General features: G+C 42.6%; 1 protein-coding gene across 5 annotated transcripts in view; it reads right to left on the reverse strand.

Annotated features, from left to right (window-relative positions):
* KDM2B (lysine demethylase 2B) overlaps positions 1-27,273 on the reverse strand; it is a 121,598-nt gene that overhangs the window by 12,764 nt on the left and 81,561 nt on the right. For 4 of the 5 annotated variants that reach the window (XM_066603281.1, XM_066603283.1, XM_066603284.1 and 1 more), the window contains 4 exons: positions 17,514-17,738; positions 15,641-15,784; positions 9,255-9,342; positions 2,596-2,861 (listed from right to left, as the gene is read on the reverse strand). In XM_066603281.1, coding sequence (XP_066459378.1) covers positions 2,596-2,861; positions 9,255-9,342; positions 15,641-15,784; positions 17,514-17,738 — 723 coding nt within the window. The remainder of the gene's footprint in view (positions 1-2,595; positions 2,862-9,254; positions 9,343-15,640; positions 15,785-17,513; positions 17,739-27,273) is intronic. The other variant, XM_066603282.1, reaches the window with a different exon arrangement.

Here is a 27,273-nt window from a genome sequence, read left to right on the forward strand (position 1 = left end):
ATTGTGGCAAATCCGCCTGCGGCAGCTAATCCCGGGATTAGCCACCCATGTGGACGAGATTTCTCAGAAATCTCGTCCACACGGGACGGAGAATCCGCCGCGGCAAAGTCGGCGCTTTTTTTCTTCTTCCACTGCGGTCGCACTCTCCTATATGGGAGCACCGGCCGGAGCGGAAGAGCAAGCGGCCGGGCCGCTTCAAAACCCGCGGCTAAATGCCGCGGGTTTTAAAGCACCGCTTCCCCCAGCGAAAATCTCACAGTTTTTGCTGAGTCCAAACTGCGAGATTTCCGCCAGGAATCCAGCGTGTGAGAACCCAGGCTTAAGGGTTGACAGCCGCGATCAGTGTGAGCACTGATCGCAAGTGTATCTCAGCTGTCAAAGACAGTAGACACCTGTGTTGTATGGAGTGGGATTGACCCTGGATCCTGCTCAATACAAGCCTTGAAACAAGCCTTGCAAGTTTTAACGTGCATTTTTAGTGTTCTTTTCTATTCAGAGTCATTCTGAAAATGCGTTTTTCCTCATGTTTTTCACTTTCTACTTAGAACCCTAGGGAGAATAAAAAAAACAAAACACAAGACACCTACAGCATGTTGCATTTTGATACAAAGAACACTGAGTGCCCTGAGTCCGGTGACCTTGTGTGCATTCATTGCCACAGTCTAGTCAGAATGGCCGAGGTGGCAGGCAATTTGTCTATATGACAATCCAGCTATTTGCATTCCAATAATGCGCCCCCTCTCAAACGATGTTAACTGGGCGAAATCTCTTTGATTGCGTCATTGAGGCATGTTTAGTGGTCAAAAAGCAATACACAAGCAGAAAAAGAGGTCTACTACACACAAGTTGAGTTTTGCAGCAACATGACAACTTCTAATGGGAGCTTGATTTTGTAAAAAAGAAAAGAAAAAAAAAAAAAAGGGTGTAGCTATCACTGTATAATATGTAATGTTGTCTCAAAAGATAGGAAAAAAAAACAAACCTAAAGCAAAAACCCCATTTATGTTTTATCTGCTACAAATCTCTGTGAAACGTAGGGTTACACCAAACGGTATATAGTTTGAACAAGTGAAGAAATGTTACTTCGCTCAGGCAACCTGTTTATAAAGGCAGATACATCGTTGGCTCGTTCAAATGTGAAATCGTGCAGTCGTTCACTTTCACTGTATTGAGAATGACTGACAAAGTCAACGATTATTTTTATGCCTGTATAAAGTGATCGATGAACGAAAAGTGAACGTTTTATTGTTCCTCGTTCGATTTACACTGAACGATTATCGTTCATTTTTGCTCGTTTGAATGATATTGTTCTGTGTAAAATGGATTACACATTTATTTAGCCTTACATACAAACGTACGACTAAATAAAAACAAAAACAAAACACGTCTATCCAATGCAGTCTATTATCCTACAATGCTGATCCAGGAGGCAAAAAAGAAAGACAAAAAAAAAAAAAAAGAAAAAGCTTTAAAAGGAGGTAGAAGCCAATTTTCCTCGTTTTAGAGAAAAAATTCCTTCCCAAATCTGAAAAAAAAAAAACCAAAAAAAACCTCCCTGGATCATCAACCCTTTTGATGTAATGAGTGAATATACAGCTCTATTTACATCTGCGTCAGAGGTTCTTTTCAGAGCTTCCTGCACAGATCAGTCAATAAAACGCCAGACGAAAAAGTCATGCATACAGGACTTTATCACCTGGTAACAATGGGGTCCATTTGGCATACTTTGGTTCCATTATGAGATGGATCCATATTCATCCAGTGGATTTTATTTTCCTGCTCCCTACCACACACATGAATTTAGCCCAATATGTAATGTTGTACTCTAGAAAGGGGCCCAGGCCCCTCTTGTACTCTTAAGCGAGTTCGCCATCATCACATCCTCAGGCAGCAAGTTCCATTGTCTCACTTCTCTTACAGTAAAGAATCACCTTCTATATTGGTGTGGAAACCTCCTTTCTACTAAACATAGGAGATGCCCCATTGTTACAGTCACAGTTCTGGGTATAAATAGATCTTGGGGGCGAGATCTAGAACATAGTTATACATGGTTATTAGGTCGCCCCTTAATCATGCTTTTTTTCTGAAATCCATAACCCTAATTTTGATAACCTCTCTGACTATTGTGGTCTACCCATTCATTAATTTTAGTTGCATACCTTTGAACCCGCTTAAGCTCCAATATCTTTGTTAAGTACCAATGCAAAAACTGTAGACAATAATGCATATGTGGTCTCAGCAATGATTGGTAAAGGGGAAGAACAATGCTCTCATCATGTGCCCAATACTTCTTTTGGTACACCCCATGATCCTTTTTTCTGGGTCAAAATATTGATATTTTAGGGTGCAATCCGTCTAGTAGCTCAGTAATAAATAAATTAAAAAGAATAGGGCCCAATACTGACCCCTACAGTACCCATACTGGTAACCCTTCTGATACTGCCCCCTGTGGTACCCCAGAGTATGAGAATGCGGCTGGTTTCTACAGTTTTATGAATCTTTTGCTACTAGATATTCTTACAACAGAGCTTCCCCATTTTTTGTTAATAGAAATCTGTAAAGGCTCTTAACGTCCACATGCTCATCCATACTAACCCGTTTCTTGACAGTAGGATCCATGTTCTTTTCAAGTGGTCTTTTCCTTTTAAAAACACCATCTTCTGGTTTCCGTTTTACAATACCTTCCAGAATTTTCTTTTTTGGTGGCTCCTCCGGGTTCTGCCTGGGGGTCTCTTCCCGTTCTTTCTTTTTCACCAGTTCTGTTAGTTCTTTATTATCCCTATTCATCTTTTGCTCCTTAAGCAGAGACCCAGGCAGGTTGGAGGCGTATTTAAATCCTGGACCTCTTTTTTGCTTGTAGGCCAAAAAGTGAGAAAATACAAACGACTTTATATCTTATGCTTGAACACGTGGCTCCACTTTTGAGCTACACTGATTATTGACCTAGTCAAGATAGTAAATTCAAAGAACGGACCAGGCTGCTTGAGAAATTCCAAATCTTCACCAGTTTCCTTTCCACACCAACTACAGATAAGTCTTAAGGGTCCTTTTAGACAGGATGACTGTTAAGTGCTTCAGCGCCTGACAGTCATCCCATCGAGTATCGCTCTTGTACTTTCACACAGGAGCGATGATCACTCAATGAATGAAGGCAGAGCGGGTCGGAGAGCTCTTTGGACTGCCCGCCTCCATTCAAAGTGAACAGGCAGTCGCTCATAGATGAACGACTATCTGTTTACATAGGCCGATCATCATTTGATTTTTTTTTGCCTGCAGAAACTACATAAACGAATTACTGTTCAGCGTTCAGTCGCTGCTAGCATTTACACTGAATGATTGAACGATTATTATCGTTCAGTGTAAAAGGGCCCTTACAGAATGGAGTCTGCAGCCAGTTTGCATCTTCAGCATTTCCAGCAAAATTAATTGCCACTAAAGGAGTTGTCCAGTTACCAGACAACCCCACTTCAACAAGACCCCCTGTATTAAACTAACAGAGCTATACTTGCCCCTCCTATGCCGGGATCCAGTGTGGCAGCCCAGTTCTGGTCCCATAGTTTGTTATGACAGATGAGGTCACAAGAAGTCAATGAGAGGCTGCAGTGTCACGTTCCTGAACTATTGCATCAGGACACTCAGGATGTGAGCATCAATGGCAGGAAAAAGAACACTGACACTGCAGCCTCTCATTGGCTGCAGCGGTCCCTTGAATTCCTGTGACATCATCCGTCACAACAATCACCAGGACCAAAGCGGGGCCAACATTCTGGATCCTGATGATGATGTAGAGGTAAGTATAGCAGTTTATTATTTTATTACAGGGGGGCCATATTGAAGCAGGATTGTCTGGTTAAAGTGATTTACTATATATCTAGTCAATGTAGCTTTAAAAGTGAAGTCAAAATTTATATAAATGCAATTGTTTGTTCTTGAACGCTGTATTACTTAAATAAAGCAGACAGATACAACACAACACTTATACTTAATATTAACAATAGAAGCACTGTGGGAGTCATTTATGACTCCTTCAACAGTTGAAAGGCAGTGCAGTAGAGATAAAACAATCACAGCAGTTCTAGTGTTCAGGGAGCACTCCAGGAAAAACTAAGTCAATTACACATGGAGGAAACTGTATTGTAGCTAATGTACTTGCAGATTGCTAAACGAAATGTTTACTCAGTTCCAGTCATCCATTGTCTAATGTGACACCCGCTCGGATTAGTTAAATCTGATGCTGCATTTAGACGTAACAATTATTGTTCAAAAAATTGTTAAAATGAACAAAATTGAATGATAATAGTTTGATTTAAGCGCGAGCCAACGTCGGGGCGAACGAGAATCGTGTACCTTGAGTTTGTAGTTCAGTTTCAGCAAGCATAAAAAGGTCACCGCTGGCTCGTTTACTTATCGTTGCGTTTCAACCCTCCCACTCCGTATTTCACACAGGAATGTGGAACACGAAAGGAGAAGTGAACGATTCTCAACAGTTAAGTGCGAAGGAGTTAGTGAGGACTAGCTCGTTCAAATGAGAATCGGCTTGTCTAAAAGGGGCAATAGAGTGTCTGCTGTATGAACTAGAGGTAATTTTCTTTATTCATTCCTATAAAGGGCTTTTAGACGGGAGGACTGTAGGGCAAACTATGCCCGACACTCGTCCCCGCACATACTAGCTCCTGTGCTTCAGCATGGGAACTAGCATTGTTCGCTCTCAGCAGGGAGGCTGCAGGGGATTTCTTTCCTCTCGCTCCCCCGCCCCTCTCCATTGACATAACACAGTGGCGGTTCAATACTGAACAGCCGCTATTTACACTGAACGATGAGCAATCAGTTCATCGTCCATCATTTATGCAGTGCAAACGATGGACGATGAGCTGATCGCTTATCGTTCAGGGTAAATAGCAGCCTTTCAGTATTGAACAGCCGATGTGTTATGTCAATGGAGAGAGGTGGGGGAGCGCTAGGAGAGAAATCTCCTCTATCCGCCCCGCCCCCCTACTGGCCACTCTGTGAGCGAGCCAGTGCTACTAGCTCCCGTTCAGGAGCACGGGAGGGAGGACACACAGGTGTGAGTTGGGACATATTAGGCATCATTTGCCTGACATTCGTCCCGTGTAAACCCACCTTGAGGGCTCTTTTCCACGAGCGTATATCGGCCGGCCGATATATGCTACCTTGGGTGAGATAATCAAACGTTTGTGTACCCGTTCAGAAGGCATGGGTCCCGGGGCATATACGCCGAGACTACCCTGCCGTCGCCCCTTTCCCCTCCCTATCGCAGGCTCACCTCTGCTCTCCTCCCTGCTCGTTCTTTCCAATGGGAGGGGGTGGAGCTAAGCGCCGGTCCGTCCCACCTCTTCCCATTGATGGCTATGGACAAGAGGCGGGAGCTTAGCTCCTCTCACGTCCCGCCCCTTGTTCACAGCCAGCAATGTAAGGAGGCGGGTCAGCGCTTAGCTCCACACCTTCCCATTGCAAAGAGCCAGCGGGGAGGAGAGCAGAGGTGAGCCTGCACGGGGGAAGGAGAGCAGAGGGAGGTAGTTTAGCACCTATGCTACTACACTCCTTCCCACCTACGGCCGCTGCCGTGGGCTCCCAGCGGCCGATATATACTGGCCCAAAACATAGTTCCAGGGCTATCTTTTGGTCCTGACATAAAAACGCCCGGCGCAATATTGCCCTGGCCGGGTGCTTTTATGTCTCAGGAATACAGCCTTGTGATCTAATACATTGGAATTTCAATGCATCAGATCACAGCATATATTAGTCGACCGTGAAAACGGTGGGCCGATATACGCTTGTGTGAAAGAGCCCTAAGGCTCGCACTGTAGCACTCAGGAATGAATAGAGAAACGGACTTGTTCCAACACAACAGACACAAAGATTCAGCTTATCAGAGTTGAGATCATATGGGACAATGGACTGGAATGAGTGGTTCTCTCTTGAATAAAGCGATTGGCAAGTACATTAACACCACCACTTTGTATATGGAAAAAAATTTAAAAAAGTTTCCCAGAGTGCCGCTTTAAAACAATGTATCAAATTTGGGGACATTTTGCATTAAGATCACACTTGAGACATCAATTAACCATTTTAAACGATAATGATGATTTTTCTAATGAATTATTTTCAATACATTTTCTGTATTAATTACATATTTAGGCAACATAGAACATAATATATTAGATTTATCAAAACTAAAGCAAAAAAAAAAACAAAAAAAAAAAACACCTGTTTCTATTATTTAGTCTGGTTGCTACTTTTATTTTCCATACAGAACTCCGAGAAATGAGAGCTAGGACCTAATTGGATGCTTTTCCAATTGGTTTATACAGTAATCAGGATTGTAGCTTCTGGTTTTACAGCATTCAAGAATTGGATGCGTTATAATCCCCCTACTTATAATAACTGGCATGTCATGTTAAGTTTCAGATTTGTTTTGTTACTGGATGGAAAAAGGAATGGAAATACGAGGCATTTGAGGTAATTCTCAACCTATTTCAAGTGTGTGTTGGTGGTGGGGGATGACACAGGAATTTTTTGGCTGCCTTTACACATGGTAAAATCTCCTTCCCATGATGCAGATATTTCCCACAACATATCTAGAACATTTTTGAAAAACGCTTGAAATACAAGGATTAGAGGCTACAGCAGATCTGCTTTAAAAAACAAAGAGAAAAAACTATGGTTAAATCCACCATTTGGGTGCAAAATTAGGTCTCTCTGCTTTTCCGCTGCAGAAAGCCCACAGCAGACACAGCCCATGTGAAGGCAGCCCTACTAAATTCAACATTAAAGCCTTAGCACTGGGAACTAGAAAGCTTTGCTTCGAGTGTAGTCTAGCTTTTAGTCTGGCCATTAATTTTTTTATTATTGTCTCTATGACCAGTTTAATAAAAGGAAAGCTCTCAAATTATCAGAGGCCCTAAATATAAAAAGCCAGCAAAAAAACCCTAAAACTGCTAACATACTGAAATTGGTGCATATTTATAAAATGCTGTTTAATACCTTAGGGACCGCCAATACACCTTTTTATGACTGTCACTGAGGGGCTTTATTCTGATGCAGAGGCCTCCTTGCAGTGCATCAAAATAAGGCCAGCATGGGTGTCCCATGCTGGGAAGGGGGGGCCTTTGCTGTCTACAGCTCTAATGGCCATAGGCAAGTTCTAGCAGGCCAATGTAATACTGAAATACTGCAGTATATAAATGGAAACAATTGTTCCTAATGAAATTCAAGTCACCTAATGGGACAAAAATAAAAAGTGAAAAAAAAAAGTTTAATATGTTGGAAAGAAAAAAAACAACAAAAATTTGGTACTGCTGTGGCAACCCACAAAAAAAAATAATTTAGCACCGTATTTAACCTGCATCGTGGAAAGTATTAAAAAAAACATAGCCAAAAGTGCTAATTTTTCATATTTAACCTCTCAAAAAAATGTAATAGAAAACAAATCAAAAAGTCATATGAATCATCGAATGGTACCATTAAAATTACAGCGCTACAAAAATTACATTTCTTTAAATAAAGTGTGTAAAAGTAGCAAAACATTAAAATGCTATATAAGTCAACATAATTGCTCGGACCCACAGAATTTAAGTTAACATGTCAATTATACCACATGGTGAACGCCGTAAAAATAAACTATGCCAGAAATTTAGATTTCGTTAATATTGTCTTCAGAAAAAGTGATCAAAATGTCTTAGGTTCTCAAAAATGGGATCAAGAAAAATGGGATCAAGAAGATTAAATACTGCAATCTTCCCCAAAAACTAAATTAAAGTTATACAATATCATATATGTACACACCCCAAAAAGATGGCATTAAAAAAATACAACTTGTCTGAAAAAAAATGTTGATGGAAAAATAAAGTTAGGGCTTCAGGAGTGACAAAAAAAATACTGAAAAACTGGTTGGTCATAAAGGACCCAAGACAGCGCGGTCATTAAGGGGTCAAATGAAGGCTGACATGATTATATTCAGGTTATATATTAATTTTTAAAAGATGAAAAAGTTATTAAGGGAATTTTCACCTATATACTGGATAGCTGATAAATGCTAGGTCACTGGGAATCCAACCACTTGGATCCCTGCCAAACGACCCAACCAAGAGGAGTTTGAACTGCAGCTCTATTCAAAGTATATGGCACTAATGAACAAAACGGAGCACCCATCAAAATCCTTAGGCCGAATGCACACAACCGGGCCAGATACCGAATGTGGGAACGTGCAGCGGAATCCGACCCGATGCCCGGCCTGTGACCCCTGCGTTCCTGTCCGGATGGTTTTCTTCTGTACTGCAGATGTGCTGGCCAACGCACATGCGCAAGTAGATGTGACCGCGCCGTGGCTAGGCTACGACGCGTATTTCACGGCCTTTCTGTAGTGATGATTGCAGAAGGGCCACACGGCTTCCATTGCCTTCAACGGAAGCAGTCCGCACGGAATCCGGCTCAAAATAGAGCATACTGTGATTTTACTTCAGTGAGCAGAAAAATCGCCAATTATTTCCGCTCGTGGGCATGGAAACCCGCTTTTACATAGCATGCTATGGTCAGTTTTCGCTACGGAATCCGGAGGCAGACGCCCGCTTCGGATTCTGCAATGCAAATCCGGCCATGTGCATTGGGCCTTAGCCTTTTAGTTTATTAAATAATGTATTTCTGTTAGATTGTGCAAAACAAGTTTTCAAACACTTTTTTGCCCCCCCCAAAATGCTGAAAACAAATGGAAACTCTATCAGAGATCAAACCGTCAGTGTTTGACTCATTGAATCTATGGTTCTGTGTGATTGATGATTCAGCATAAACACAAATGTGCAAAAAGAGCCCTAGGCTGGTGACACCACCGTAGTTTGGATGCCATTTTGATACAGAGATACATCTTGGCCTGCCCACGGATCTCCTAGTGAAGTATCATAGATATCTATGATACTTCGGGGTTCAGGAGACATGCGGTCAGGTCGGGCTGTATACCTGTATTATACTCCTGCCCAAAATATGGTGGTGCGTCACTGGCCTTTGTGTTGCAATGGGGAAGGGTGATGTGTAGACACACAATGGCCTTTCTTCTACCATAAATGTTTCCAGTGTTTGTGAAGATCATCCTGTATGCGTTATGTGAAGACTAAACCTCTACTAGAAAACAATGTTCTAACCACAGCTACCTGTCCTGTAAGAAGCCAGTATAATGAAACATAACTAGCTTGTAGGAGCTGAAGTGCATCAAATTTATCATCACAGTTCCTATATACTCACTTTCCCAGTCTTTCCAGCATGGTTACATTTTGGACATTCCCAGCAGTTTGGAAGTTCGTCGTTCACCACACCATCAGATTCCTTAATCTGCAGATACATACAATAGACATGTTAACTCAGTAGCTGTGACACTCTAGTCGCTGGGCTTTCTTCAAGTACTACTAGTTTTAGCTTACATTCTGCTACAATAGTCAGATATAGAAAACAGCACATTGCAGTGGAAATGGATCTCATGCTGTTTGTTGATAGGTAGGAATACACAAAGATGTGCCTGGAAAACAGAAGTGGTCTGTCTAATGAAGGCACAAAGGGGCTACAGGAACCCCCCGAAAAACATAATATCCATTGTTTTCATGGCTCAAAGGCATCTAAAAAGCAACGATAAGCCCATTTACACAGCCAACTTATCAGGCATGAATGAATATACCACAGTCAGGTCATGTAAAAAGGCTAACGATCAACCGACGAATGAGCAAATCTTGTTCATTGACAGATTGTTGCTTTTCAGCAGGCATAAAATTCTTCCTGATCAATCATACATCTCCCGGTGTGATCGGGGCGACGTACCTCCAACTTATGGGAACCAACATACGTAGTAACAATTCCTCCTTCCCACAGTCAAAATTCTTGATTTGTGTAAGTAAAAGCAAATGAGCTCCAATCAACATTCTTGTCGATCAGCAATCATTCACACTGGGCCAAGAATCAGCCCATTTAAAAGGACCTTTATCTTCAATAAAGGTCTAAGGTAGGGTTCACATGTGGTGGATTTCCACGACATTTACAGTAGCATCAAAGTGGATGAGATTTTAAAAATGTCGCCCACAAGCTGCGGAAATAATCCATGCAAAACCCGTGAAGAAATTGACATGCACTGTGGAATTCAATTCCGCAGCATGTAGTTTTATCGCAGTTTCCACTGCGGCTTTCGACTCTTCTCAATGAGGGGGTAAATTCTGCACAGGAATTTGCAATAAAACCCGCACCAAATGATGTGAGTTTGGGGGCAGGCTTTCCGTGGCTTATCAGCGGTGGAATGCCCGCTGCGGACATTCCGCTGCATATCGGCCCCCCATGTGGACCCAGCCTTAAGCTCCTATGCAGACCTTTACATCCGCATGGTAACAGACAAACAAACCTGCAGTCATCATCTGTTCCATCAGTCACACACAATTTGCTTAGCTACTGAATGTATATTAGCAAGTTGCAGGTCTACATAGCAGAAAATTTGACTGCAGGATCCCACAGAGAATATTTTTGCTGTCTGGTACCATTGTGATGCATAGATCTGCAGAGCAGCTGTAGACCTAATACGATACAATATTTGTAACTGAGACATGAGGATTTGCATAATTCCTTCCAGTTTTATTTTGTTGTGAAAGCATAATAAATAATTTCCTAAAGGGGTATTCTAAAAATTTTAATTTTTCATCATCAGGGACCAGCCGCTTGGATCCCTGCCGATCAGTTGATTCCTGATGCTGCTATCCCTGCAGTAAGCACGTGAAGCAAAATGCACGGACTATAGCGCAGAGCAGCTGACCACAATGACAGCACCTGGAACCAGCTGATCGGCAGCTCCCGCCTGTCATCAACAGGAAAGAATTTGAAAAGTTTTCAACTGCACTTGAAAAATAACCATTAAAAATCACACTGGTAAGTATGGGCAAAAAGGCCCCTTTTCACAGATATATGAAGTCAAATATATACCTACACAAAGTAAATGACAAAATTAGTATATCTTAAGTATTAATGACTGCTTATATATTGCCATCAGGATAGTTTTAATCCACTTCAAACCTCAAGATATTAAAAATACATTTAAAAGGCCACTCCGGCAAAAAACATATTTCCCCATCGCTAAACAAAAACGTATAAAAACAGATCAAAAAGAAAGCCAGTAGCATTTTTCACATTCCTTCGCATTGTAGGCGCACTTTTGAACACTAGATGTAATGTTAATCAACTTTACAAAGACTGATCGTGAACCAATTCTCAGTTACAGTCACATTTCTGCAGGATAACATTTGGAATTTGCACTGCACTGTCTGGCTCACACTCAACAGCATTGTGATAATATACTGCAGTGTCCCTGGTATAATACAGTGTCTGTTACAAACATTACATCACCAACCGGGCAAATCAGCAGGACTTTTTCTGTTTCTTTTTGAAAATCAGTTTAGCAAAGCATTACACAACTGTACATAGCATTGCTGCACTCATAAGTCAATAGGATCAATCCATCAAAATAGTTGCTATGTCAGCATGAACTAAAGGGCCGTTTTCAATGTATATGATAAACGTACAGAGAAAAGATCTATTCAAATATATGCAAAAAAAATAAAAAATTCTATATAAAAAGTATGTTTAACACACATACTGCATACACATACTACACACACACACACACACACACACACACACACACACACACACACACACACTTAGCTAAACCACTTATCTGAGAAACGTCATTAAAAGAATGAATGTAGGCTCAGTACAGCATTTCAAACACTTACTAAATGTTTTAAAACACCTGTGTGAGAGTGGCTTTATGGATTATGTTTGGTGCATAAGCCAAACATAGGACTTTAACATGGAGGACATGATGTGAACAGAGCCCGAGATATGCAAAGCAATGTTTTGCATAATTGCTCAATATTACATGCAGATTATCTAGTAGCCTGTAAAATGATATTAAAGGGGTTGTCTCGCGGCAGCAAGTGGGGTATACACTTCTGTATGGCCATATTAATGCACTTTGTAATATACATCGTGCATTAAATATGAGCCATACAGAAGTTATTCACTTACCTGCTCCGTTGCTGGCATCCCCGTCTCCATAGATCCGTCTAATTCTGATGTCTTCTTGCTTTTTAGACGTGCTTGTGCTGTGCGGTCTTCTCCCCTTCTGCTCGGTCCAGGTACGAGCGGCGTTCTGGCTCGGCCCCCTTCTACGCGTCATCGCGTAGCTCCGCCCCGTCACGTGTGCCGATTCCAGCCAATCAGGAGGCTGGAATCAGCAATGGAACGCACAGAGCCCATGGTGCACCATGGGAGAAGACCCGCGGTGCACCATGGGAGAAAACCGCAGTGCATCCCTGGGAAAGGACCGGCGGTCATCTTGGGAGAAGATTTTTTAAAGTCCTTATTTCGTCAGATCGGTAAGTAGCAAGCGGCTTAAAAACTGCTTTACTTTGCTATTTTATGCCAGGGGGGTGACAGGGGGAATGGGGTAAGGTAAAATTTTGAGGTTTGCCGCGAGACAACCCCTTTAAGTGAAGTCTGTTTTGTAAACCCACGAAAACTTAATTTTCAATTGCTTTAAAAAAAGAAACAAACATTCACCCAATAAGAAGCTGATGCTCAAAAGAAGAAAGAGAAATATGGAGATAAAGAAAACAAAATTCTTTAGGAAAAAAAAAAAAGGGGGGGGGGGGGGAGTAGGAACAACCACCCCCCCCCCCCCCCCCCCCCCCCCCCCCCCCCGCCTTCACACACGCACACACACACACAAAATTGAAGAACAGCTGCAATGGGCTTTCACAGATCATATGTAAAATGTACAATAGCACTTTCCTTAATTTTAACCCCTTAATGACAAAATCGGTTTCCACCTTAACCAACAAATTTTTCAGTTTTTACCATTGTTACATTCCTAGAGCCACAACTTTTTTCTAATTTTTCCATCGACATAGCCATGTGCTGATGTGTTTTTTATGGGACAAGTCGTATTTTTTAATTACATAATTTTTTGGGTTTTGCATTGGGGAAAAATGCATGCAAAAAAAAAAAAAAGCAAGATTATTCTCTGGGTCAGTACAATTCCAGCAATACCAAGTCAGTACAGTTTGAGTTGTTTTGTTATCTTCGTACACAAAAGCATATCTTATTTTTTTTAAAGTCTTTTTCCATTAACTGAGCTCTATATGAGGGCTTGTTTTTTAAATTCTAGTCTCAATGTATCCAATTTTGGGAATATATAACATTTTGATTGCCTTTTATCCCATTTTTTTCTAGAGGCAAGATTAACAAAATCTGCAACTTTCACTTATTTTTTTTTTTGTATTTTCAACAGCGTTCACCATGCAGTGTAAATAAGATCTTAAATTCTGCAGGCCAGTAAGATTACGTCAATGTCTAATCTACATAGGTTTTTGGAACTTTTTCACACTTGATGTTTCAAAACATCATATGAATCAAGAAATGGTACAGTTAAAAAGTACAACTGATCCCTCAAAAGAGAAAATATCCTCACGCAGCACCGTTTAAGTAAAGCGGCGTTTTTTTTATTGCTGCAAATCAAAAACCCATTAAAAAAAAAAATTATATATATATATATAATTTTTTTAACATTTTTCTTTTTTTTTTAATGGGTTTTTGATTTGCAGCAATAAAAAAAAACCAAAAAAAAAAACAAAAAAAACCCCGCCGCTTTACTTAAACGGTGCTGCGTGAGGATATTTTCTCTTTTGAGGGATCAGTTGTACTTTTTAACTGTACCATTTCTTGATTCATATGATGTTTCGATTGCTTTATATTTTGTTTTTTTGTAAGGCGAGAGACAAAATTAGCTGTTTTCACCATGTATTTGTTTTTTTTTCATTGCGTGCACAGTGCAGGTGAAATGCACTAACTTTTTTCTCTGGCTTATTACAAACACAGTGATACCAGGTTTGTGGTTATTTAATTTTTCTTTACATAGTAAAAAAGGAAAGCTGGAGTTTTGATTTTTTTTTTATACTTTAACTTATTGTTGTCTCACTTGGCGACTTGAATATCACCATCCTTTATCATTCTTATAATACACTGCTATATTTCAGGGTGGGGGAATGCCGGAATTGCAATTGAGCAGACTGCTTTTATCTAACACAGACAACCTTCTCCTCATCATACAGTAATCTATGAAGGCCTGTCTTTTGAGCAATAATCGTTGTGTCTAACTGCAGTGAAATTGTGCAGTTTTTGTTAAGCAGTCGCTCATCGCTGTCTTTCAGCATGCTGTCCAGCTCTGTTCTCCATTCCCAGTTTAGAGCGCTGCTCGGCTGTATAACAGCCAGGCGCTCCGAGCAGAGAACAGCTGGATGCAGAAGACAAGCAGCCCCCCTTGTCTCCTGCATCCCCCGCTCGGATCGCAAGGTGATCGCTCAACGTTTGAGTGATCACCTTGCGCTGTAAATGGACACAACGATTATCACTCAAAAGACATCTTTTGAGCAATAATCGTTGTGTCGAAATGGGCCTTTACACAGACGACCTCTTCCTCCTCAAATAGTAATATATTACAGTCCTCCTGCTCCTCAGATAATAATATCTACAACAACCTCCTCCTCTGCTCCAACTACCAAATAGCTTCCAACCAGCACTAAGCTACTATGTACCACACAGAAATGATCCGAGCACCCACTCTTATGAAAGCTGTCCAAAAAGAAATCTGTGTTGCCCATAGCAACCAATCACAGCACAGCTTTCATTTTACCTCAGCAATATAACACGTGAAAGCTGAGCTGTGATTGGTTGCTATTGGCAACAAAAATTACAGGGGAAGTCGGTGAGTTTTTGATTTTTTTAATAACGCCAGTATTACAGACCTCCTGCTGCTCAGATAATATATTACACAAACACACACACACACACACACACACACACACTTCTTTGTGTGTTTAAAAATAAAATACACAGGCAACACTGGGTAATCAGCTAGTACATTATAAAAGGTAATACGTCTTGTAAGAATGAAGTCCTAATTTTTAAATCAGTTTCTGTCAGTAACTAGAAAACAATTTTGTGATATAAATGCCTGCATACACAAGGCCAACAAAAGCATAGCAAACCTCCTTGGGGACCCAGAAAGAAATGATATAAAATAGGTGCGTGCCTTTAAAAAACAAAAAAAGAAGAAAAAAAAAGTCACCATTCCAATTTGAAAATTAATAAGCGAAGGTAAGGAAAATGCTGATCTTTCAGCTTTACAAATTGACTGAAAACAAAGCGTAGATGGGCACAGCCATTTTCTGCATTCTAAAGGTCTTTTCATATGGCAGAAGTCATGATTACAGCATTATTCTGTTCTTTTGTATCACAGAAGTTGAAGCACTAGAGCAGATGTTGGCACTTGCATAAAAAACTAATTATAGCCACAGAAAGCTATTCAAAATTTCTGCAATACTATTAAGGGTGGAACTCTGCCAAATGCATAAAAATCATGCTGGCAGCAAGGAATGCAGAGAATATACAATATTTACATAGCAAGGAAGTGTGTGAGGATGTTAAACGGTAGGAAAAAACATGGCTTGACCACATCTCATGATGCATGTCCCGTTACATTGGCTGGCCATGGACATGTATACTTAAATGGCTTTAATGTTCCAATAATCTGACTTACCTTAAGGCAACCTGGGTGGATAATTTCATTACAGATGGAGCATTCCATCAGCATGACATTAAATTTTGCTTCTTGGCCTTCCACACAGTCCTCCTTCCCGGCTTCTCCACACACCAAACAAACGGCTGTATGAGGCAGGACAGGCTAAGGGAAAAGCCAACACAAGGTGTGAATCTCAGGCACAGCTGAGGGGCTGCATACATTGTAACTAGAAGTACCACTGTAAAGACTAAAACACCTCAAAAGATCACAAATGTCCTTAGTATGATGTCAAGAAACTCAACACCTGCATATTTGTCTTATTTACTACAAGAGTAAGGGGTTACCTTGAAGAGCTTTTAAAAGGGGTTACCTTAACCAATGTTTCCAGTTTATTGCCATGACTTTTGTAGAGATCTTCCTTTTGATAAACATGATCTCCCAAGTGTGATGTGCATAAAGCCTGACCTGCAGTACTGAGTGACTAACAACTTCTTCTATTCGGATGTCTGTCATCTGCTGAAATGAACATCTAACAGATCCAAATCACACTTCCCATCCATATCCACACACATTTCCCACTATGCAAACCAGCTGGGATGTGGAAATTGATGTGCATGATTATCTGAATCTACACAGTCTCCATGAGAACACTACACCTAGTATGAAAATGTTATCAGACCCTTCCAGCTGTGAGTCTAACATCTAGTTGTAACATTCTGCAAATGGAGTGGTGATCAAACTCACGCGCTGATGCTACATTCAAGGTCTAAGGGGCTGATGGACACAGTCAGGGGTGTGCACGGCCATTTCTATCAGTACCATTGATCCTGAATAGAGCCGCATCTCGCATGCCCAACCACCGTTCCACTTAAACAACTCTATACCATGGGGGGGAGCAGTGAGGAAGAACGTAGGGTTCGAGGCCCTCATTCTAGTGATCGTCGGGCCCACAGCGATCAAGCTTATCTTTTCTTTTTAAGGCGAAACTGAAGCTCAACAATCACTTACACCTAAGATAAAATAAGAAAATACATGATCATCCCTGATGGTCAGGCTACTATACCTTTTGTATACTGGTATGATTATTTTGCCTGTATAGAGTATTGTAGTAAACCATTCTAAAATTATACAATTCTATGCGAAATGATAAAGGAACAAAAAAAAGGTTATTTTTCACCCTTAAATTCATGGCACCCTATAAGAGCTATTTGCAACTGTAAACCTATGCAGTGCTATACAGGTAAAGTATACATCGTGACATTATTCATTGTTATATCTTTTTAAAGAAGACTCCAGTGCAACGAGTCCAACCTGCACCTTGAACGGCACTGAAGCTGCTATTATCTTGTAAATACCTGCACACAAAACTGCAGTGTAATGTAAATCAAGAGAGCGCCCTCTATTTGAACAACCCAGTACTGTGAATAGCACCAGTCTAATGATTCTTCATACTGGCACTTAAAGCGTTCTAGCTTCTCAGTAAAACCCATTCCCCAGCTCCAACGTAACAAATAGATTTATGCTCGCCTCTGTCTGTTCCCACTCGGTCCTCGAACCAATGACAAAGCTCAGGGATCAAGCATTTAACTCTTCCATTGGCTGTAGCACCTGTGACATCCCACACATAGGCTGTGGCACCCTGTAACCGTGATGTCAGAGGCGCGAGACACAGCAGGAACGGGGAGTTGAGCATAAGCCTATTTGTAATGTCAGTGCATGGGGAACAGGCTTTACGGAGTAGCTACAACTCTCCCAATGCCATAAAACATAATATTTATAGGTTTTGGATGTTTACAATGTTGTAGCTAGCCATTGTTCTGCAAAAGCTAACAAAACCAAAATAGAAAAACACCCACAATTCTATAAAATGTTCATGAGAGGATTTACATACTGCTATACACTGCCGCATGATACACGACTGTTTCATCCGTCCTGGTCCCCCAAACTTCTTCATGTCCTTGCAAAAGTGACATTCTCCACATTCTGTGCGTAGACATGCTTCACATTTCCGGCATCGTGTCCGTCTCCTTCGTGCTCCAGCACTGGTCCTGTTAGCAGTTAATTTCACGGCAGGAGAAGTGGAAAGTTTACCTTTTGGTCTGCCCACAGCTCGGTTCTATACAAGACAAAAGACATTTGCAACTCATGAAAAAGCAAATAGAGGACACTTTCAACTGCTACATCTTTTACATATATGAAAGTAAATGGTAAAGGCTTTCCCCACTATTAGTGATAACATATTGAGCGGCTGATAGCACTGCCGTGCAGAGAAAAAGGTGAGGGGCTTCTGCTTGATTGCTCCATCAGCAGGGGTCCCAGAAGTTGGATATCCACTAATCTTAATGGTATGGAATGACATATTCCTAGAGAAAGTTATATAGTAGATATACCACTTTAAAGTAAAGCCCAATTTACACGCAACAATTATCGCTCTTAATTCGTTCAAACAATTTCTTTTGAGCGATAATCGTTGCGTGTAAATGCCAGCATTGTTTGCTTTTCGGCCAAATAATGATTTTTAGGTCAGCATAAAAACCATTACTAGGTCGGCCAGCTGATAGCAGGGACTGCATGCTGTGATTCTCCACAGGAGCGCTGATAACATTGTTTTCAGCTGCTGTCCTGCGGGAGAACAATGGAGATGTATGCAGATAACAGACCACCTGCTGTTATCTGCATAAAGTGAAGGGAGGCTCATTTGCACGCAAATGAAGCTAATAAGCCACTAATGGGCATTAGTGCTCATTAAGGCTCATTTAAACGCAAAGATCATCGCTCAAACAGTTTGAGTGACAGCTTTGAGCGATCATTTTGCATAAACTACTAAGTAGCTACTCAGTAGCTTATTAGCATGCAAATGAAGCTTTTCGCTGAATGCACATAACAGCTGGAGGTCTGTTATCTGCATTCAGCTCCCTTGTTTTCCAGAGGGATAGCTGCTGAAAGAATGTAATCAGCGCTACCCGCGGAGAACTCAGCGTGCGGTCCTGATAAGCAGAAACAACAGTTTTCAAGCTGTCTTGAATTCAGCGAAGAATGAATAGTGCACGAAAAGTGTGCGATGAACGTGGGCTTTTAGACGTAGCGATTAGCAATCACAAGATGGCTTTTCAGCAAATATCGTGTCTAAATGGGCCTTTAGTAGTTTATGCAAAATGATTGCTCAAACTGTCATTCAAGCTATCTTTTAAATGAATTTTGAACAATCATCTTTGCGTGTAAATGTGCTTTACTCAGTAAGTTATTCGAAAAAAAACCCAAACCTGATAGCCGAATAAATCATGCTCACAAACTGGAAAAACCTAGAACTTAGGGTTAGACAATACTGCACAAGTGGTAACCTTGACTGCTTTACTCCAAAATAAATAAATCAAGTCAATTGATATATCTGTTTTTGAAAAACTAGTGACAGGCAATATTGCTGGCACTAGTAAATCTGTTATCTACAGCTCTGCATTTCCTAAGACCTGCAAATACACAGCTGAAGATTCCATGCACACCTAGTGACACTATCTGTTAGAGCTCCAATGCCAGTGCAGCTTAGAAAGGTTTCCAAAAAGAATAAAGGTCCATTTACACAAGCAGATTTGCTGACCCAAACAAGCACTGACCAATGATATGGCAATTTCACTTTTGCTTGTTTAGCTACATTTATATGGAGCAATCACTGTATGTGATCAAATGATCATTGCTGCGATTGCCTGGGCACATACACTTATTGTCGGCAGCACATCACGCTTTGCACAGGGCGATATGCTGCAGAGAACCAATGATAAAAGGTACAAATCAATGTTCATCAGTTTATATGGATGGGTTAACTGTTGAAAATCAGTGCACGAACGATCGTCTGCCTGACAATCAGCCCAAAATAAACACATTTCAAGGGGTTGTCCGATTGTCGACTTTTTTTTTTTAATAGAAATGGCTGCAAATGTGTTAAAACAATAAAAAGCAGCTGTACTCACTTCTTTCTTTCCCCGATGAGCCAGCGCTTCATCTCCCGTGGTCCTCCTTTTTGGTTACAGAAGCTACCACCTGACTGCTGCAGCCAATCAGAGACCACAGCAGTCACATGCCGTTCTCCTGGCATCACAGCTCAGATCCTGGTAGCGATCATGACATGAGAACAGCACGACTACTGAGGCCTCCGATTGGCTGCAGCGGTCAGGTGGTAACCATCTGTAAACAAAGACTGGGATGACCATAGGAGCTGCAGTGCTTGATCACAAACAGGTGAGTATGGCAGCTTTTACTGTTTTAACACATTTACAGCCATTTTTAAAAATTAGACGTACCTGGACAACGCCTTTAAAGGGGTTGTACCAGAATTTCAAGGTATACCCTGTCCAAAAGATATGGGATAACTTGCTGATCAGTGGGGATTTCACCGCTGAGATCCCAGCCCTTCGTAAGAATGGGAGTCCGGTGTCTTCCATCCTCCTCATTGCATCCCCGCAGTGAGGCGACTGAACGTAGCTCCGGTCGTGCAAGCACACCAGCGCTTCATCCACTTTTAATGGGAATGCCAACATAGCAAAGCGGCACCTGCTTGGGTATTTCTATCAGCCCCATTGAAATGAATACAGTACTCGCCGCTCATGTGCAGCCAGCGCTCAAATCAGTGGCGTCACCTGCAGGGGAAGAAGCAACACCTGCAGTGACAGGAGAGTGGGACACAGGAGCATCAGCAGTAAGACCCCCACCGATTGGCAAGTTATCGTCTATTCTGTGGAACGGGGATAACCTGAAATTCTGGTACGACCCTCTTAAAAAAAAGACAAAAAAACCCAAAAAAACATGTCCATAGCCATTGAAAGTGGATTTTTCTTTGCCTCTCCCTAGCCCTGGTTGAACTTGATACTTTTATTCCCCATCTGTACCAACTACAGTGTATACTCAGAACATGCTTTTCAAGTTTTATGGTGTTGCAGTAGCTGTAGTAGTATCTGAAGGAAAGAAATTACAGATGTACAATTCTATTAGTGCCACCGAATTACAATGGGGCTAATCAGCTTGTGGACCTGCATGTCAAACGGTGGTAGAAAGTTTTTGTTGTGGATATAGGGCAAATCAGCACCATGTGAGCAAACCCTAAGGCTGGGTTCACGCGATGCGGATTTGCTGTCGCATATCCGTACTGCGGCAAAACCGCTGCATTTGCAGTGTAATGCAATGCAAACGTGTTTGGCCAAAAAGCTGTTCTCACAGTGGAATTTTTCCGAACTGCCGCAGTGTGGAAATGCAGCTGCAGCGCCGTTTTAGAAGATGCAGCATGTCAATTCTTTTGGATTTTCCGCAGCGCTTTTTTTCCCATAGCCTCCATGGACGCAGCAAATCCCGCACTTAAATACATTGTAAAAGTAAAAAAGCGCTGCAGGAAAAAACGCTTGCAGATTTTCCAAACCAAAAGAGCGGCCAAATTCCGCAAGAAAATCCACAAGCCAAAAAGAAGCTTGGAAGTGGTTTTGCCGCAGAAGCGGTTCTTTTACGGCAAAACTGCGAAGGAAAAACTGAAGCAAAACTGCGGCAAATCCGCCCCGTGTGAACCTAGCTTAATGGCCCTCATACACATTTTTTGGGCGAGCTGAAAACGAACAACTTGCGACTAGTCAGTGAATTACTGCTGAGACACAACTCTGTTTATAGCACAACTAAATACCCATCGACAATGACAAGTGAGTGACTCTCACTCACTTGCCCTGTCAGGTCTGGTGTTTACGTTGGAGAACAATTGCCCACCATTGCTCGTTTGAGCTAATCAAGCAACTATCAGCCATGAAACCTTTCTAAGGGCTCATGCTCACAGCCCTATGTGTATGGCTGCCGGATGTATAAAACACTGTGTAGGAGGACCGCGTATGGCACTGCGCATCACACGCACATGGACATGCGCAGTGCGATTTTATTTACTTTTTTTTTTTTTTTTTATTCCACATTCTTTTCATACCGGGCATATGTATGAAAATGCTGCCCCTATTAGACAGCCCAAACCTACGCAGTCCATGCAAGTGTATAGGGCTGACTGTGTACGAACACAGAAATTGAGCATGATGCGATTTATTTCTCTTGCATATTGATACGCAGTGTTTACACGACTGGGTGCACTGGTGTGACTATAGGGGATGCAGTTGCACCCGGGCCCAGGAGCCTTAGGTCTCATGTCCATGGGGAAAATCAGGCCCGCTCCGGATTCTCCATGGAGAATCCGTAGCAGGTCCCTCCTGCCCCGCGGACATGAGGCATAAAAATAAACGTACCTCTCGCCCGCTCCGGATCTTCCCTTCGCCGCGGCGTCATCTTCTCTGCGTCGCGGCCGGATCTTCTTTCTTCAGCCCGGCGGATGGGCAGGATGACGTCGGTGACGTGCCCCGCGCATGCGCCGGCCCGAATCCCGCTGCGGATTTTAATTCTTCTTTTGCCCGTGGACATGAGGCCTTAGGGGGCCCATAAGGCCTCTCTTCTCCATATAGTGAGCCCAGTACTATCAATAAAGCATTATAGTTGGAGACCCAGTTACAGGTTTTGCATTGGGGTCCAGGAGCTTCAAGTTACGCCTCTGACTGGGTGCATGGATCAGTGAAAGTCCATTCACGTGTCCATGCAACGCCTTAGGCTGCGTTCACATTTGCACGATGGCTTCCATTTCTTTGGAAGCAAAAACAGATTCTATTGACTTAGACCGGCTTCACACAACTGGATTTTTGCTGCGGAATCTGCGATCGGCATCCGTGGCAAATACCTTTCAAAACATGCTATATAAACTTGCTTTTTCCTTCACAGTCGCAGAAACTAATAGCGATTTCCGCGAATGTAGGAAAAAAAAAAATCAATCACAGCATGCTCTATTTTGCTGCAGACTCCGCGCAGACAGCTTCCATAGAAGTCAATGGAAGCCGCCCTACCCGCAGCACATCCATAATTGACATTGCGGATAGGCTGCAGGTACCGGCGTCATCACCTAGTGATGGCGCAGGATTTATATATTTTTTAATCTGTACTGTCCATTACTGACAGCGAGCGCTGTGGTCATACACAGTACAGGGAAAGCAGGTACATAGGGTCGCTGACCCGGCTCAGAGATGGATTCCGCTGCAGGAACCCGCACGCAGAACCAGTCTCCGCCATGTGCAGGCAGCTTTAAAGTAGATTGGTCGACATGCTTTATTCTTTTTCGCTACTGATAGAATAGGCTCTATTTTTTTTTCTGAGCGAACAATTTCTAGCATTGTCAATACAAGTGTGATACCCAAGAGTTCAGGAGATTCTGGACAGGTTTCAATCTAAGACGGTCTTAGAACACTCTCACACGTGTTTTTCCAGCATTTAAGGCTGCGTTTTCAGTGCAGAGCTAACCGCTGTCAAACACTACCATTGATTGCAATGGGGCTTCTCAGACGTGCTAAAACGCTGCGTTTTTAACACTGAGTTTTTCAAGCGGTGTCAGTTCTATTTTCATGTGTTTCTGCAATTTAAAACGTGATGCTTTGCCCATTGAAATGAATGGGGTGCGTTTTCAGCGCTGCTGAAAAACGTGGTAGAATGTGGTTATCGCGTTTTTTTCAGTTCTGGCATTACCAGCTTGCTTGACTGCATTTATAACTGTGCTGAAAACACAGTCAAAAAACACATGTCACCACAGTTGAAAAACACCATTTTTTACTTGCTATAGCCAATATACTCAATGACAAAAGGGGGAGAAAAAAAACTCTCACTTTGAAAAGTTAAAAAGGGAAACTCTAGTAAAAGCCAGAGCTTCCCAATTCAGCATTACTGCTGGCTGACACTGCATTGGATTGTGGACTTCTTGGGATGTGTGCTTCACGGTGTCAAAGGGGATTCAGCTGTCATTCTTCTAAGGCAAGTTAGAAACAGGCAGCAGCAATGAAGGCTGTGGGTTGCCGGGGCTTGAGATGCTCTGTATCAGCGCACACCACCCCGATGACTACCTGGGCCACATGTTGGATGTTCAGGTCACGTCCCTACCAGCAGCTGCAGTATGCTAACCTGCGCGTTCTAGAACGTGGGGGAGCAGGAAAAGGAATCCCGTGTGACAATACGATTAACCCCTCGACTACCAGGTTACACAGAACGGGAAGCCGCGATGCAGGCGATCAGAAGTGCTCCGGGGCAGGTCCCTCCCCCACCTCTAGTGCCATTCCGTGCAGCGCCCCCATTCACAGATGAATAACTTTGCCGGCGCTGCCATCACCCGCCGTGTACCGACCTGATCCTGCTCGGAATCATACTCCTCCTCATCGTTGCTCAGCGAGAGGGCCATGTCTTGTCATCCGGGCCCAGTGTGACATAGAGCAGGGGACACTGCAGACGGAGCTGCACGGTAGTGGAAGGAGGAGGAGGAGGGCTGAAGACACACACTGCTCGCACAAAGGGGAGGAGGGGAGCTGAGCCGCTCATTATTCATGAGCTCAGCCCAGGAAAGGGTTTGCCACCTGCTGATCACCAATCGGCGCCCAGTGCGGGGAGATGCCAGAATAGGCAGGTATGTGCCCGGTGGCGTGCTTCTGAAAGCGGGCATCACACTGGGCAGGAACCCTCTCCGAGAGCATGGCATACTGTACTGACTGACAGCAAGCAGAGAGGGTCGGCAGGAATGGATACAAAGTAAAGGGGAAAAATAACCTTTTGTTAAAGGGAACCAACCTGTCACCAGTTCCGGCTGATAAAGAACCCATTAGAGCCTATAGAAGCTGCTACTTCAATCTCATTTACATGGGAACATTCAATTTGGGTCTGTGGAAAATGGACCAAAATGTGCATGTGCTTTTTCCCCCCCTACATCCGCATGTAATCAGTTTTTTACTTGTGCAAAAAAAAAAAACACACACAAAAAAACAAACCGTATTTTATTCTAGCACATGCTGTGAGTAAATTACAGCTCTCATCATCTGGGCAATGCCAGTCACTCAGCAGCTAATTCTGCCTTGTGTGGAAATACCCTTACAGAGAATGGGCAACAAGGCTGTACAAACGTCCAATTCTGGTCTAATTTCTCGGATGGCAGTCACCTGTTCAAGTCAATGGGTACAGGTGGAGCGGGGCACACATGGATGACGTGATAACATCTGTGTTCGCTCTCCTTTTTCACTAATCATGGTTAAGCAATGCCAAGAGAAAATTTGGCTTCCTAAATTTTATGCAATCTAAACTGCTTAGAATCGGACAAACTCCTCTGAATAAGGGCTCATTAACACAAACCTTATTTCATTGCAGATTACGCGTGTGATGTACATATGTGTGATACGGGGTGAATGGAGTCGATGAAAATACAAGAATTTTCATTGACCTACTCACACCAGCATTTTTTAATCACATATAATACGCGCGTTAACCCCCCCCCCAAAAAAAAAACCCCAGCATGTTCTATTTTACCGCATATTAAATGCAATAGAGCCAATTGTTCTCTGTGTGTGCATAATAAAGGCAGCACATATGGAATTACATTGTGTATGTGCAACACTGCTAAGAGACAGAGCACGGAATAAAAAAGACCCAAAAAACTAGTTACACTGCACATAACAGCGTGCGTGAGATACCGTCATACACAGTGCACAATCTCTGCCCTAAGCGGTGATGGCCGGTTCACATGGCGGTAAAAAGATGTGTAAAGCCAAATGTCCATGGGTGGATTTGATGTGGAAGATACACAGTTTAAGCAGTCCATTAAGAAGCATGGGGCTTCCGCACCTCAATTAACATATGCGGATTTAATTTGCGGATGCTACGTGTGGAAAAGAAACCGCAGCTTGCTCCATTTTACCGTGGATTCTGCGCGGATGGGCTCCATAGATCTCTATGGAAGTGAGCGTTCCACAATTCAATTGCAGATGCATTGTGGATTTGTAGGCAGGTACCTCTCTGGTTTGCTTGGAGATCAAGCAGGGAAGTGGGGAGTCAGGGGAAAGCAGTCACTTTGGCCTTGCGGATACTTTTTCCGCAGTGCATCTGTACGGGAAAAAAAAAAAAATATTGCACCCGCGATCGCCGGTAAGCATTTAAAAATCATTTCCACACTGACTCGCAGGTCTTCCGCTGCAGAAATCTACGTGTGCCGCGGGCATGAGGCCTAATACACCCAGCCTTTTTCTCCATACAGCCGTGTGAATGAGCCGTAATGAAGAGGATTTTAAAATAGACACTTCAGTTCTCCACCGAGCCCCATTGATTAGAAGGTCATGTATAAAAACTAACTTGGCGTGGGTGAGCTGCCGACGGGTAGCACTTGTGGAAACAACATGTAGGTGGCAGGGCACCCAGCCAGCTTCTGGAATTCTTCTAGTGCAAATTGGAAACCAAAAGCAATGATTGGATTGGAAGAATGATTTTCTATCGGTTTGGGTTTACTTGCACTATGGTGTGTCGCACTAATAGCGCGGCGATGGGTTAGCGACTTTTTCCCACGGACCATTGGCTATCATGGGTCCGTGTGCTCTCCGTTGGACATCTCTCTCGTCTGTACGAATAAACCCTTAAGCCTCATTCACACGGTAATGTTCTGCATCAGTCTTTATGAATCACGGCCTGATATCACGCTCACCAACATGCGATTTCCTTGAGGATCCAAGGCGTTTTTGTATCAAAAAAGTCTCGCATCACTATACAGAAGTAGCGATCTGACAGCCGTAGCAGAGGTTCGCGGAGTTTCTCCTATTGTTTTCAATGGGGAAACCTCGCATCGCACTGCGTGCACCTGGCACGTGGTGCGATGCTGCCGCTGGACAATAAGATTTGATGCAGGGGGCATGCCCACAGATAGGATGTGCCGCGATTTGTTTACCACATTGCTTTGTGATGCAGGAGAGAAACAAAAAAAACCAAAACAAAATCGTTCATGTGTATGGCCCCATTCAAAAGAATAGCGTTCATATTCGTACAAGATTTGTGCGTCTCTCCACTCACAAATCTTGCGTGATATTCTCGGCCATGTGAAGACGGCCTTAGGGTTTGTTCGCATCCTGGAATTTTAAGTGTGAATTCCGCCTCAAAAAACCGTGGCAAAATCCACATTTTTGCAGTGGATCCACATGAGGAATTCAGAAGTGGAAAATCTCTTTTTTTCACGTCAAGTGACATTTCACATCTTGATGCGGAAAGTAGTAGAAACACGTTGGAATTCCCAATGAGGATTTTGTCCAATAAAAGGGCTAAATCCAGGCATGGATCTGCAGCAAAAAGACACAGAATTTGTCGTTCTTTTTAGAAGCAACCATGTGACTGCTGCAGCCAATCAGTGGCCATAGTGGTCATCTGCCCACTTGGAGCATCATGGCTTCCAGCATCTGTACAGTGATGCCCGATGTACGGCATGGGGGACTGCAACAGTAACCATTTGTAAACAAAGGCCATTAAGAACCACAAGAGTTGAAGCTCTGGATTCGGCAGGGGAACGACAGGTGAATAGGGTTTCCTTTAGTATTTTAACATATTTGCAGCAATAAAAAAAACAAAACTTTTCATAGTTTGTTTCTTTTAACCCTTTACATTGTAACACATTTTCAATATACTTTCTGTATTAATTCCTCAATTATCAAGATCTCTGCTTGCTGCCATTCAATAGGAACCTGCATCATTTTCCTCTAGTGGATAATAATCTGTCTATGGCCATGTGATTGACATATAGGTACACAGCTCAT

Source organism: Eleutherodactylus coqui, chromosome 5, assembly GCF_035609145.1.
Source record: "Eleutherodactylus coqui strain aEleCoq1 chromosome 5, aEleCoq1.hap1, whole genome shotgun sequence".
Taxonomy (NCBI): Eukaryota; Metazoa; Chordata; class Amphibia; order Anura; family Eleutherodactylidae; genus Eleutherodactylus; species Eleutherodactylus coqui.